This window comes from Hakea prostrata, chromosome 1 (genome assembly GCF_041222555.1).
Source record: "Hakea prostrata isolate BN-2017 chromosome 1, UWA_Hpros_2, whole genome shotgun sequence".
NCBI classification, from domain to species: Eukaryota; Viridiplantae; Streptophyta; class Magnoliopsida; order Proteales; family Proteaceae; genus Hakea; species Hakea prostrata.
In genome coordinates, this window is record NC_142600.1 from 12,645,042 (window position 1) to 12,657,164 (window position 12,123).

At 35.5% G+C, this 12,123-nt stretch overlaps 1 protein-coding gene and 1 pseudogene across 1 annotated transcript; both read left to right on the forward strand.

Annotated features, from left to right (window-relative positions):
* The first annotated feature begins 614 nt into the window (after positions 1-614).
* On the forward strand, positions 615-2,260 carry LOC149027568 (NAC domain-containing protein 90-like). The gene is made up of 3 exons (XM_089147007.1): positions 615-771; positions 893-1,200; positions 1,898-2,260. Exons 1-3 carry the CDS (start codon positions 615-617, stop codon positions 2,258-2,260), a joined length of 828 nt encoding a protein of 275 aa, XP_089003133.1.
* An 8,016-nt stretch (positions 2,261-10,276) lies between these two features.
* On the forward strand, positions 10,277-11,239 carry LOC149027569 (NAC domain-containing protein 90 pseudogene; annotated as a pseudogene).
* The last annotated feature ends 884 nt before the right edge of the window (positions 11,240-12,123 follow it).

The following is a 12,123-nucleotide window of genomic DNA, read 5'->3' on the forward strand; positions in this document are numbered from 1 at the left end:
AACAAAATCCGTTAAGGTGGGCCCAGATTGTCCTCCCAAGACCAAATTCTGAGTATTGAAGTCCAAATGTCTTCGCGTGATTCATTTTTATTTTTGCAAATTGAGGGACTCGGGTTGAAAAATGAAAATTAAGTATCCACTTGGGTTATGATCAATAAAGGTTGCTCAAGTTCTGGTGGAGGCACCGACCCAATATAGGAAATTGCCTGGGTCATGCGTATAATTAAAATGTGCATAACCGTCAAGTCGAGTTTCGATCGAAATTGAATCTCGACCATTGAATTTCAATGATTGAAATTAAAATTTCGATTATGACGGCCTATAGTGTGTGACTTAATGGTCCTACACATATTTAATGGGAACGACCCAAGAAAGACCCCCAGTGTTTTCGTCTGAGAATCTTCTCCTTCCCTTAGATTGCGTTTAGTACAGTTCTAGTTTCCTGCACTTATCTACAAGTTCTGGTTGCACTTCGAGGAAGCTTCAACACTGATGTACTCCTCCTTCACTTCACATTTATTAATCCTCTTTAAATTGGAACGCGGAAGGTTTAAAGCTGCACACAAGTAATCATCATCTACAGATAAGAAAGAAAGAGAGAGAGAGAGAGAGAAATGGATAATAATTTGGCACTAGGTTTTCGGTTCTACCCCACGGAGGAAGAGCTGATTTCCTTCTATCTACGTAACAAGCTAGAAGGAACAAGGCCAGACTTGGACCGAGTTATACCCGTTCTTGATATTTACTCCATGGATCCATGGCAGCTCCCTCGTAAGTATCCTGATTAACTAATATTTTATGGGGTACTCTTTCTTCAAAGCCTTTCATATCTTCTTCTTTTTCCTCTCTTTTCTGATTCCATTTTTGGTTATGTTGTTTTTTGTGGTTCCAGAGTTTGCAGGAGAATTGTGTCGTGGAGACACAGAGCAGTGGTTTTTCTTTGTTCCAAGACAAGAGAGGGATGCCCATGGAGGACGAACGAGTCGAACCACTGCTTCCGGATACTGGAAAGCTACCGGTTCTCCTTGCTACGCCTACTCTTCGGGAAATCGGATTATCGGAGTAAAGAAAAGCATGGTGTTCTACAAAGGAAAAGTTCCTAATGGAACCAAAACTCAGTGGAAGATGAACGAGTATCGAGCTATCTTGGCAGAAGCCTCTTCTTCTTCTTGTTCATCTAGGGCAACTCCAAATCCAACTGTAAGTATATAGCCACAGTAGAAGAAGAGAAAAATATAATCCTGATACCAGTGCACGTTCTCTAGCCCTAGCTTCATCCCTTCCTTGGTTTCTTTTTCAAAATTTCCATGTAGAATATCGTATACCTCTATAAATTTTCCGTTGTTTGTGCGGGTTTTGGGTCCTAATGCTGCACCAACAGAACTCTCAAGGGCTAGAGGAATCCCTAACTTTATACCTCTTGAATCTCAACAAAAATACTACTAGTAGCAGAAGTTGTACTTTTTCCAGAAACGAAGCTAGAACTTCAAGCAATTTAGTTATGAAGCTTCGTTGAGAGCCCCTAGCTACTTGCTTCCATATCCATTTGATGAGAACTAAAATTTGCTTCAATTGGGTTGTTTGTTCCCTGAGCTTCTTGCAGATCATGAGAAACCTATCAATATTGTCAAATATCGATACATGAATTTAAATTATTGTTAGAGAACAAACCAAATCAAGTAGAAGGAAAACCATAAAGTAAATTACTTGACAACTAGTATTGTTTCTTGCTGTGTTGCTTCCGACCACCATGAGCACATAGGTCTCAGTGCACAACCATGTTTCTGATATCTAAAAGGGTAAATGTTGTTCTGTCAGAAATGAAGATTTGCTTTGTTAAGTTCATCTGTTTTGCAATATTGGAACTGATAAGTGACATTTATTACAAATTATGCAGTTAAGTTATGAATATAGTGCATGTCGTGCGTACATAGGATCGGGGAGCCTGCGAGCATTCGACCGACGGCCCACAGGAGTGACGACAAGCAATATGGAAATGCAACATGTTCACCTAGTTACTTCTTCTTCTTCTAATCAAGTTGTGATGACCGGTGGGAATGGAGAAATGGCCACCACATCTCAGCATCATCAGAACCCACCAAATATGAAGAAACTAAGCCGCAGCTCCCTGGACAGTTCATCCTATGGCGGAGGAGACGATTCTCATCCTCCAAACCAGAATGGTGAAAGTACTTTGTGGGAGATTTTTTATGATGATCTTCAGCCCTTGTTGGAACTGGAAAACCTAGACTGGGATTAGGATCATAGATAGCTCTGGAAATTTGACATATTAGAGTTGAATCGCAGTAAACTTAACAATATCAGATTCTCTGTTATCGCAGTGAACTTAATATTATGGCACTCTCCTTGCCAAGGAGGATCGACTGGCCTTTATCTAATCTTAGGGTTTTCAAGTTATGTAGTTCGATTTCTCTTGTTTCTGTTACTTTGGAGGAATGAGAGATAATTTACCCAAAATAGAAAATTCGAATTTCCAATGTATTTTCCTATGTGCAGTGATTGTATAATTACTATAGCCTCATTTTGTTATACGGAAAATATTTTAGGAAATTTACTTGTTAAAACGAACACCACTAAATAGCAAATTGAAAAGAAACAAATTAACAAAAATATATTTAATGTGGTTCACACCAATGTAGTGTGCTATACATCAATGATCGAACTGAAGAATCTTTCACTATGTAGAAGAAGAACAGAACATAGGTCTCATAGCCAATCGCCAAGAACATCGTTACAAGGACTCTCACGCAAAACACTAAATCGAAAATTGCCAAATCTCTCGATGACCTCGTAAACAAACAAAAGATACATTATATATATAGATTTCAATTAGGCAAATGGGTCCAAGCCCCCTACTGCTATCAGAGATCTTCAAAAATGAATCATTCAGGTTATCCATCAAACTATGTCAATGCGGGTCTATCTTTGAAATTGGATACAAAAAATTTAAGTTACAACATATAACATTAAATCAAAAGTGTGTATATTGGTTTATATTGCCGATACATAGGGTTCATCTTTATTTTTTTCTCTCCACCTTGGGATGACTGTTTTACCCCTTAGAGGGATGAAAGAAAGACATGCAAATAGCATACTAGAGAGTACACCACTAGCTGTACTCTGTTAGTCTTTTCCATATAGGATTTTTATGTGTTCAAAAGAATTTTCAAGGTTCTTGTTCCTGCTTCTAAAGAACAAACAGTGGAATTGTTTTCAACAAGTCAAAAATTTTAAGTAAATTGTTATTTTAAATAAAGAAAGAAAAAAATTCCCTTTTTTCCTCACCATTTTGCAGTGACAAGTTTAGATTTGTTTCTATTTTATTTTGATAATTAAGGGATTTTGGCCCAAAATTAATCCAAATAGGATTTTTCTTCTTGCTCTATGTTGATGCTTCACATATTGGAGAAGGCTGAAATTCTAAATAACAACAATAGTGGCCATATCCATGACCATAATCAACTTCATAAAGTCATCGTTCACATTGACTTAGATTGTCTTATATACTTTAGCATATATAAGAAATATTTTTTTTAAATTGCTTTTCACTAAAATAAGTCCAATGTTTTCTTAATTTGCACCGACAAAAAAAACTTTCCAACCACCTTTCTATTCACATGAAGTGAAAATTCTAAATAAACATCTTAAAAAAATAAAAATGGCCTTAGTTTTCATGTTAATAATTTGATTGATGCTTAAAGTTACTAATCAAAATCATTAAAAAAAAGTCGTCCAACCCTAATGAGTCTAGATTTCTTGTCAATTATACTTTCAATCAATAAATTGGTTAGAAAGTAAGGTAATTCAGTTATCATAGACCTTAGACAGCTTTAAGCAAAGGAAGCCACCTGATTTGTTAGCATCTTTTTGGACTTTTGGGGGAAAAAATGATACCATACCGATGCCCCAGGAAGAGCAATCCAAAGGTTGCATGATATCCTTTCAATTGGGAAGAAAAATTATCTTAAGCATCTCATTGCCACTGATAATCCAAATGTGGATCTTCTTGAAGGTTTTGCATTTCCCATGGTAGAATTTTTTACTTCAAATCTATGTAGAAGCCCTCAAATTGAATTATAATCTGAGCTCCTATTAGAACATCCAATGAATTGTGGAATACCCATGATTTTTTTTTTTTACTTTAAGGAAATGCATAACATTAGACTATTTTTTTGCTTTTTCCTTTTTACAAACTATGAGTAGATAAATAATTTCCTCACTTTTTTTTTTTTTTTTTTTTTTTTTTTTTGGGGAGAAACACCAAACATGTTGTTTGAGGTGAAAGGGCATTTTAACTGCTTCTTCACTCACAATAAAATATTAAAATTATACTTTAACAGTACACTATTGTGAAGAATAAGATGCCAAAGATAAAAACTTATATGATTATCATACATGTTGTTACGTCTTTTTTAGATTTTCACATACATGTGGTATGATTTGTGATTCATTGAAAGTTACTTCTTCTAATGCATGCCAATATAATTTCATATGAATACGTAAACATGACACCTCCACCATCCACATATTATACTAAACTTCAAACCAACTCAACAGACAATACAAATAGAAAAAATATATATATATATCTTATATAAAAATAGACAAATATATGTATGTTATTGTCTAACGTGTTTGAATCCACAACATTTTTCTCAGTAATTTGTTTCCCAAAATATCTGTGTTCCACTTTGAGGGTTCACACTTGGAAAACTATAAAACAACCTTGAGTTGGCTTTTCGGGAACGAGAAAACATTAAAGGTGAAACATATGTGTCATTCGCGGAGAAAATTTGTGATTCTCACAAGAAATAATGACTTTTTTAGATGAGCCTGCTCCGAATGTTACAAGCAAGTTTCAATTTGTCCATGTTTTGCGTTGCTGGGCACCATAATCATTACTCTTTCTTGGCAATTTACGGCTCTTTATAGTCAACAAGATCAATTATGCTTATCTCATTCAATACTATTTTGTTATTCGATGGATCTGCTTTAGTTGACACTTGCATGTGAATCTGAGACCTAAGCTTAAATCCTTTCCACCAAGTGGAATTTCACGGGTCACATTGGACCGGTCACATTCCAATGTACAACATTCTAAACCACTCAACACTTCGATATAATCTGTGGGCACAAATCAGAGTTTCTATTGGGGACGATTATTTTTAATTACTTGCTTTTTAACCTTTATAATATAAAGTGCGAATTCCTTAACCATCAAGGTAGAGGTGTATGTTTCTCTCACATTTTTTTCACTATATATTAAAAGTGGGTTCACCTCTACATGCTGACAAAAAGAATCAGAGCCGGGACATCTAGTAATGGGCCTTGCTCTTTATATGTGATGAAGAGGTATGAAAAAAGGGTGAGCATTCAGACTTTATAATACTAGTGAAGTAATTACACGTGCAAATGCATGTGGCCATATCCATATGAGAGAGAAAAATATAGTAATTATACTAGGTTTCTTATTATTGCTATTTTAGACATTTAATTGATTTTTCGTAGAGCTTAAATCATTAGTCGAAGTGATAATCTTTTATAAAGATAATATTAAACTCTTTTTCAAATTTGTCCTCATAAATAAAATTTTGAAATATAAAAGAAATGTTCTCTAATTGGTGGGTTAAAATAATCAGAATAATGATATTTGGGTGATAGTAGATACTCTAATTGTGTCTTTGTTCAATAGAACAATGAAGGCACAAAAAATAAGAATAAAAACACTGAAACCTAAGTGTTCTACGTATAGATTTCTATTGCATCTGTTAAAGAGAAACGATGACGGCTTTCTGCCCAGTAACAAACTTGATTTCTCTTTGCTGCATATAATGTTCTCCCCTAAACAACAACACATAATCAATCCTTGCTTCTTTAAATATGCAAAGCTTTAAAAAACTGGATTGCTTACTCAAAAAATTCATAATTTGAACAATTCAGTAGGTTTTATCCAAAGAGATATAGAACCAACAATCACGATTGGAAACTTTCTCACACATCAAAATTTCATACCAACTCAACAAAGAATCTTATTTGTTGGCTAAATTTATGCAGGACTGCGATGGTTCTTTGACTTAGCTAATACATGTTCCTATGGCCCTATGCAAAGGATTGTAGAAGAAGATAACTTCTATGGAACTTAAATTACGTTAGTCACCCCAAGTTTGTTTAACATGAGAAAAGTTGGCATAGGCCATGGGAGCAAGTATTAGCTAAGTCAATGCTTCATAAGCAAAGTTGAGGATTACAAAATAATTTAGTAAAGCCAAAGACAGATAAACTTAGTACAGAGAGCACTTAACTTGTCTTAGACAGATTTAATCGATATTTAAGTTATTATAGCTTCTTGTCCCAATTTGACCAGCACGCAGAAGAGTAGCTCTTACATGATTCAATCCATCTTTTGTATCTCTATTTAGAAGGAAAGAGTCAATTTGAACAGAATATCCAAAAAGAAAACAAATTGCAATACTTGACTATCAAACCAATAACCTTGTTGCAATCAATCAAGTAAGGACCAATGCAAGTAGGATTCTTGGTGGTGTCAAATAACTAATAACTTTCCAGTTCCCTTTACTACTCTCATATGAGGATCTAAAGTTCTTGCCACTATTTCGGAAGATCACAAATGATATTAAACATTTTTTGGTTTTCAAGAGTTGAGTCGTTGCAATTAAACCACCAATGGATTAAATATTGTCAAAGACTCAGCCATGAAAAGAAAATACTCAAAAGACATTTATATTGTTAGTGCATTTGATTGATGTTTATATTTTTTTCCAATTTACTTGAAGAGAATACCGGGAGATGCTAATGTTAGGGGGAAAATATAGCACATGGAGAAGTTTAAGCACTTCTATTTTCAATGGAAAGTGAGAGGTGAAGTAAAATGGAATTGCACGTTGGTTCTTGTGCTTTTTCTACAAATGACGGAGCCATAAGAAAATACATTTGAATGGGGTGTCAAAAAAACTTGCACGTCCTAAAATTGTATGGATCATCACCACAGCTCACCCGTATGAAAAGTTGAATAAAAAGGGCTTTGTTGGACTCAAACCATCATCCTTGGAACATAGTCATGTTCCAAATGTTCGACCAATTGAGCTATAGACCATCAAGTTGTGTACGAAATCGACAAAATCCTTTATTTATCTGTTACCAAAACACTATTGGTAGTGCATGAAGATTTAATAATTTCTTGTATTGTTACGAGGTCCAAAAAATGAGCAAGTGATCTATGAAGTTAAAGTGAAAATTTAGCAAACCTTGTTTTTGATAGATCGTTACTAATATAAAACTCAAATAAATTTCCCTTCTTGGCTGGATCAACTAATTCTTGAGCTCTGCTCAGTGGTTAACTAATGCTGAAGGTTAATAACACACTCACCTTTAATGCACCCCAAAAGGTGGGAGGAATCTTATTACTATATTCTAGCCACATGCAATCTATATTCAAAGAGAGGAAAACCACTCCAAATCAGGTTATATATAATGGATTTCAGAGGCACAGAGAGCAGATGTAGCAATATTTCCTACAGAAGAAGAAGGCATTATAAAAGAAAAGGCTGGATAATCATGTCTTCCTCCAACTTGAATAGAATCCCATTTTCTAAGGCTTCACATGCATGACTAAATCACACAGCTAAATGGCAGAAACCTCAGCTTTATCAATCTTCAGTCGTCTTTAAGCCAATAGCTCTTATAGGATTATAGAAAAGCTAAAACATAATTTTATGAACAAATCCTATGAATAAATCCTACTATATATGCTTAAAATCACAGTCAATGACAAACCGATAGGAACAAATCCTGCTGAGAAGAAAAAAATAGCATACAAAGGTGACAGTCGTATATAGTTGCACTTCAAGAATATTCTATGGTTTGGTGATGGTTGGGCAAGAGCCAAGAGGTCTGTTTTTATTTTGGAAAGGGGTTTGCTGCTATATAAAGCAGATCAAGGTTGCTTAACCCAACACGCTAGAGGCTCAACTAAATAATAGAGAGCTCAGAGCCTCAGACCTAAAGACTGAATGCGAAACAAAAATTATATTTCCTCGACAATTCGGAAGATTACTCTTCTTGTTCTTTTTCTTTTAGAGAGTATATAGGTGAATCTCTCTCAAACTAATTTCACTTCAGATATGATTTAAGTAATCAATAGAGCTTGAAGTTAAGAAGATGCATCCATGGTTCTATCAACAAAATTAAATACTATGAACCTAATGGCAAAGTACCTAGTTGAAGCATATACTACAAATGGCTACGTAATCCAAAAGTAAATAAACAACTATAAATGGGCATCAATATTAAAGAAACCATCCAAAGCATCACAACTATACAAGAAACGGAATATAGAAAATTACCTGCATGTATTTAGATTTAGTAGCTTCACCTTCTGCTTCCAAAATAGTCTGTTTTGGTCCAATACACACCGTTAATCAAATAACCATACATTAGTTATTTCGTCAGAATATAATTGCACAAAAGCCTAACAAACACCCCCCCCCCCCACCCTCGACCCTCAAAAAAAATTAAAAACACTCGTAACGTTATTGGATTTATTAAATATACATCAGAAAGAAAAGCAAGTTCTAGAAGAAAATGTGTAGTAACCTAGGTCATAAAAGAAGATCATCCAGATATTTTAGCTGACAAAGCACTCACCCAAGAGTTACCAAGTGGTCTGAGAAAGCCATTTCTGACAACTCACTTCCTCCTAAAACATTCTTAAATGTTGGATGTAGTCCTTCATGAGTTAGATCGAACCTTTGCTTCTATATATAATAGACTTCTTTGAGGGTAAAAGCTTTGTCTTTGAATATAAGTGAAACACATTATTGCAAAAGTAACCAGTTCCTGAACTGTGTTGGAAACAACATCTATAACCGTATGGGGGAACAACCCCATAAATTGTTTTGCCATTTGCCATCGCTTAGCAAATTTTAGATTATGCTCTACCCTTATCATGAAGGATGCCTCTTTGGTAGGAACAATTCTAATTAACTTCCTTGAAAAATAACCTCGCCACACTCACTGCATCCGATGTCTTGCAACAAGGAATAAAATGCACCATTTTGAAAAAACTATCAACCACAGCAAAAACAGAGTCCATATCCTCTGGGCTCATGGCAAACCTAGCACAAAGTCGATAGAAAAGTCCTCCCATATAAAAATTACCCCCTTCTCAGAAAAGAAGAAAAAAAAATCCAATATTGGTTCAATATCAGGGTATAAGCTTAGTGTGCTTTCATGTCCAAACCTGCCAAGAGCCCAATAGTGCTTGTGTTGGGTGTTTGCAGCAACTCGGTTGGGTTAGGGTCAAAATTTCTGTGCCCATGACATGGTCCATCAGCCAGAGCTTGGGTCGAGCTAAGAAATTCCAACCAGGCTGACCCACTTACCTGGACGACAAATTCATATGGTGACCCTTTATGGCCAACGTGATATACGTGTGTGGTAAGCTAGAAAATAAAACTGGTCTGATCTAGGCGCCAACCAATAGAAGACGAAAGTGATCAAGACTAATTTCCATTTCAGCCACACACGGTTTAGACACTGAGAAAGCCGAACCTTTAACCTTTCTGCAGCTATGAATTTTGGAGTTGGTCTATTGTGGGGATGGGCTCCTCATCCCCTCGTACGTGTACCGTGTACCGTGTATCCTCTAAAGCTTAAATCATGAGTAGATAAAGAAAGATCTATACCCCACCGTTAAAAAGGATCTCGTTGTCATTTAAAAGTGATTTCAACTTTTAATCATGTAAGAGGCAGCTGGTTGGTTTTTGAAACCCTAATTCAACTTTTTTTCTTTTTATCATGTAAGATAATATAAAGCTACTGACTGACTATATACAGCGCATGCACAATGTCCCGGGTGGTTAAAGAGATTCTTAGATTAAAGGTTTGACAGCAGATTTGACTGATTCAAACTTCAAAGGCAAGAGGGTTAATTTGGGAACTTTTATGTTGGATTATAAACTTTAAGCTAAACGATGGTCCATGTCTTACCGGGTCAAAGTTTATTCGTTCGGTTCACTCGTCCCAGTCCGAGCTTCGGTGATCTTTCCGCTGTGTTGGCGGGCTTGGCTTGGCTTGGCTTGATTCTCCTTCATGGTCGTCTCGTCAATTCACAATCGTGTTTAAATATAAATTCTGAACTAACTAGCTTCAGAATTTAAAGCTGCAGGCACATACACCCACCGCAACAGCAACAGCAACAGCAACAGCAACAGAGCCAGTTAACTAGAGAGAATCAATGGATAATAATATGGCTTTAGGTTTCCGTTTCTATCCAACAGAGGAAGAACTTATTTCATTCTATCTACTTAACAAGCTACAAGGAATCAGACCTGACCTTCACCGGGTTATACCCGTGCTCGACATTTACTCCTTCGATCCATGGCAACTCCCAGGTAAAGTATATATATGTATATATGTATCGAAGCTGTGCATGCGCAGTTCGTCTTCGATCTTTAACTTCCATTAATTATGTTAAGTTTGTCGTTGTAAGCAGAGTTTTCTGGAGAGTTGTGTCGTGGAGACCGAGAGCAATGGTTCTTCTTCGTGCCAAGACAAGAAAGGGATGCTCGTGGAGGAAGAACGAGCCGAACTACCACTTCCGGATACTGGAAAGCTACAGGCTCTCCTAGTTACGCTTATTCTTCAGGGAATCGGATCATTGGAGTAAAGAAAACCATGGTGTTCTACAGAGGAAAAGTTCCTAATGGAAGGAAAACTGGATGGAAGATGAACGAATATCGAGCTATCTTAACTGAAGCTGCTCCTTCTTCTTCTTCCTCAACGAGTGCAACTCCATATCAAACTGTGAGTAGAGTAGAACATGCATTTACTTCTTACCAGCGTGAACTCTGATTTTGCATGCCTTCACCCAATATACATAGAGCAAACTCAAATTGTTTGACATTGGAACTCATAAATTTTGCAGTTAAGGAACGAATATAGTCTATGCCGTGTGTACGTAGGATCAGGGGTCTTGCGAGCATTTGATCGAAGGCCCTCAGAAGCTACCACAAGCCAGATCCCAATGCAGGTTTCGCAAGCTCCTGCTGCTTCTGAAGTTGCAGCTCTGAGTACCAGTAGGGATTATGACATGGCCATCACATCTCAGGCCCTTCAGATTGACGAAAGCAACATTTGGGAGAATTTCAATTTTGATCTCCAGAACCTGTCGGAGTGGACAAACTTCAACTGGGATTGAATGTCCTATAAATTGAAGTGTAAATACATGTAACTTCAACTGGGATTGAATGTCCTATAAATTGAAGTGTAAATACATGTAGGCTTTATTTTATTTATTTATTTTCTTTTTTTTTGGTTTGCGAGCCCCGGTCCAAGCGGGGACTTTTTGCATCCATAAAGGTATCCATAAAGTTTCAATACCCGAACTTTACCTAAGCGAACCAAACTTTTTGTATCATGAGGCTCTTTAGTGTTGCAAATTTATTTAAATTTTTAATAATATTTTCATTTTATGTTGTTCTATTAATGAGTTCAAGAATTCTTTTTTAAATTAAAATAAACGATACCAGATTCTAGAGATATTTTTTTCAAAAGATTTTTACTAATTTTGATACGCTCATTTTTTAAAAGGGATAATTACTATTGTGCCCTATACTTTAGTTTTATTATCAATTAAATATTTTTTTATGAAATTATTATTGTCTCTATCACTTCTAATGGTATTAAGTAGCTGTTAACATTGAATATGTAATGTCTATTTTAACCTTCATTAAAAATAAGAAGTCAAAAATATGACATTACTCTCATTTATAGAAACTATATTTAATGACAATTATATCCTTAAAAGTTTATATTTTCTAATCAATTTAGATTTGAAAGAGTATCATATCATCTTCATTTAAAATAGAATGAAGATTCAAATCAAGAAAGTTTGTGAATAAATTACCTTTTAAGATCTTGCTTCTTCGTCTAACTCTGTCAAAATGTGCATTATGATAAAGACAAACTCTTGCACAATATAAATTAAAGTTTTGATAACAGGAATAGTGATCTGGGAGAAAATAATGAATCTCTATGTTTTGTAATTCTTAAAATTTACACAAAATAACAAAACAACAATTA

Excerpts from the sequence above, each read along its gene's own strand:
- LOC149027568 (XM_089147007.1), top strand. The coding sequence starts at position 615 with ATGGATAATAATTTGGCACTAGGTTTTCGGTTCTACCCCACGGAGGAA. Across the intron at positions 772-892 it reads GGATCCATGGCAGCTCCCTC|AGTTTGCAGGAGAATTGTGT; the intron begins GTAAGTATCCTG and ends TTGTGGTTCCAG. Across the intron at positions 1,201-1,897 it reads GGGCAACTCCAAATCCAACT|TTAAGTTATGAATATAGTGC; the intron begins GTAAGTATATAG and ends CAAATTATGCAG.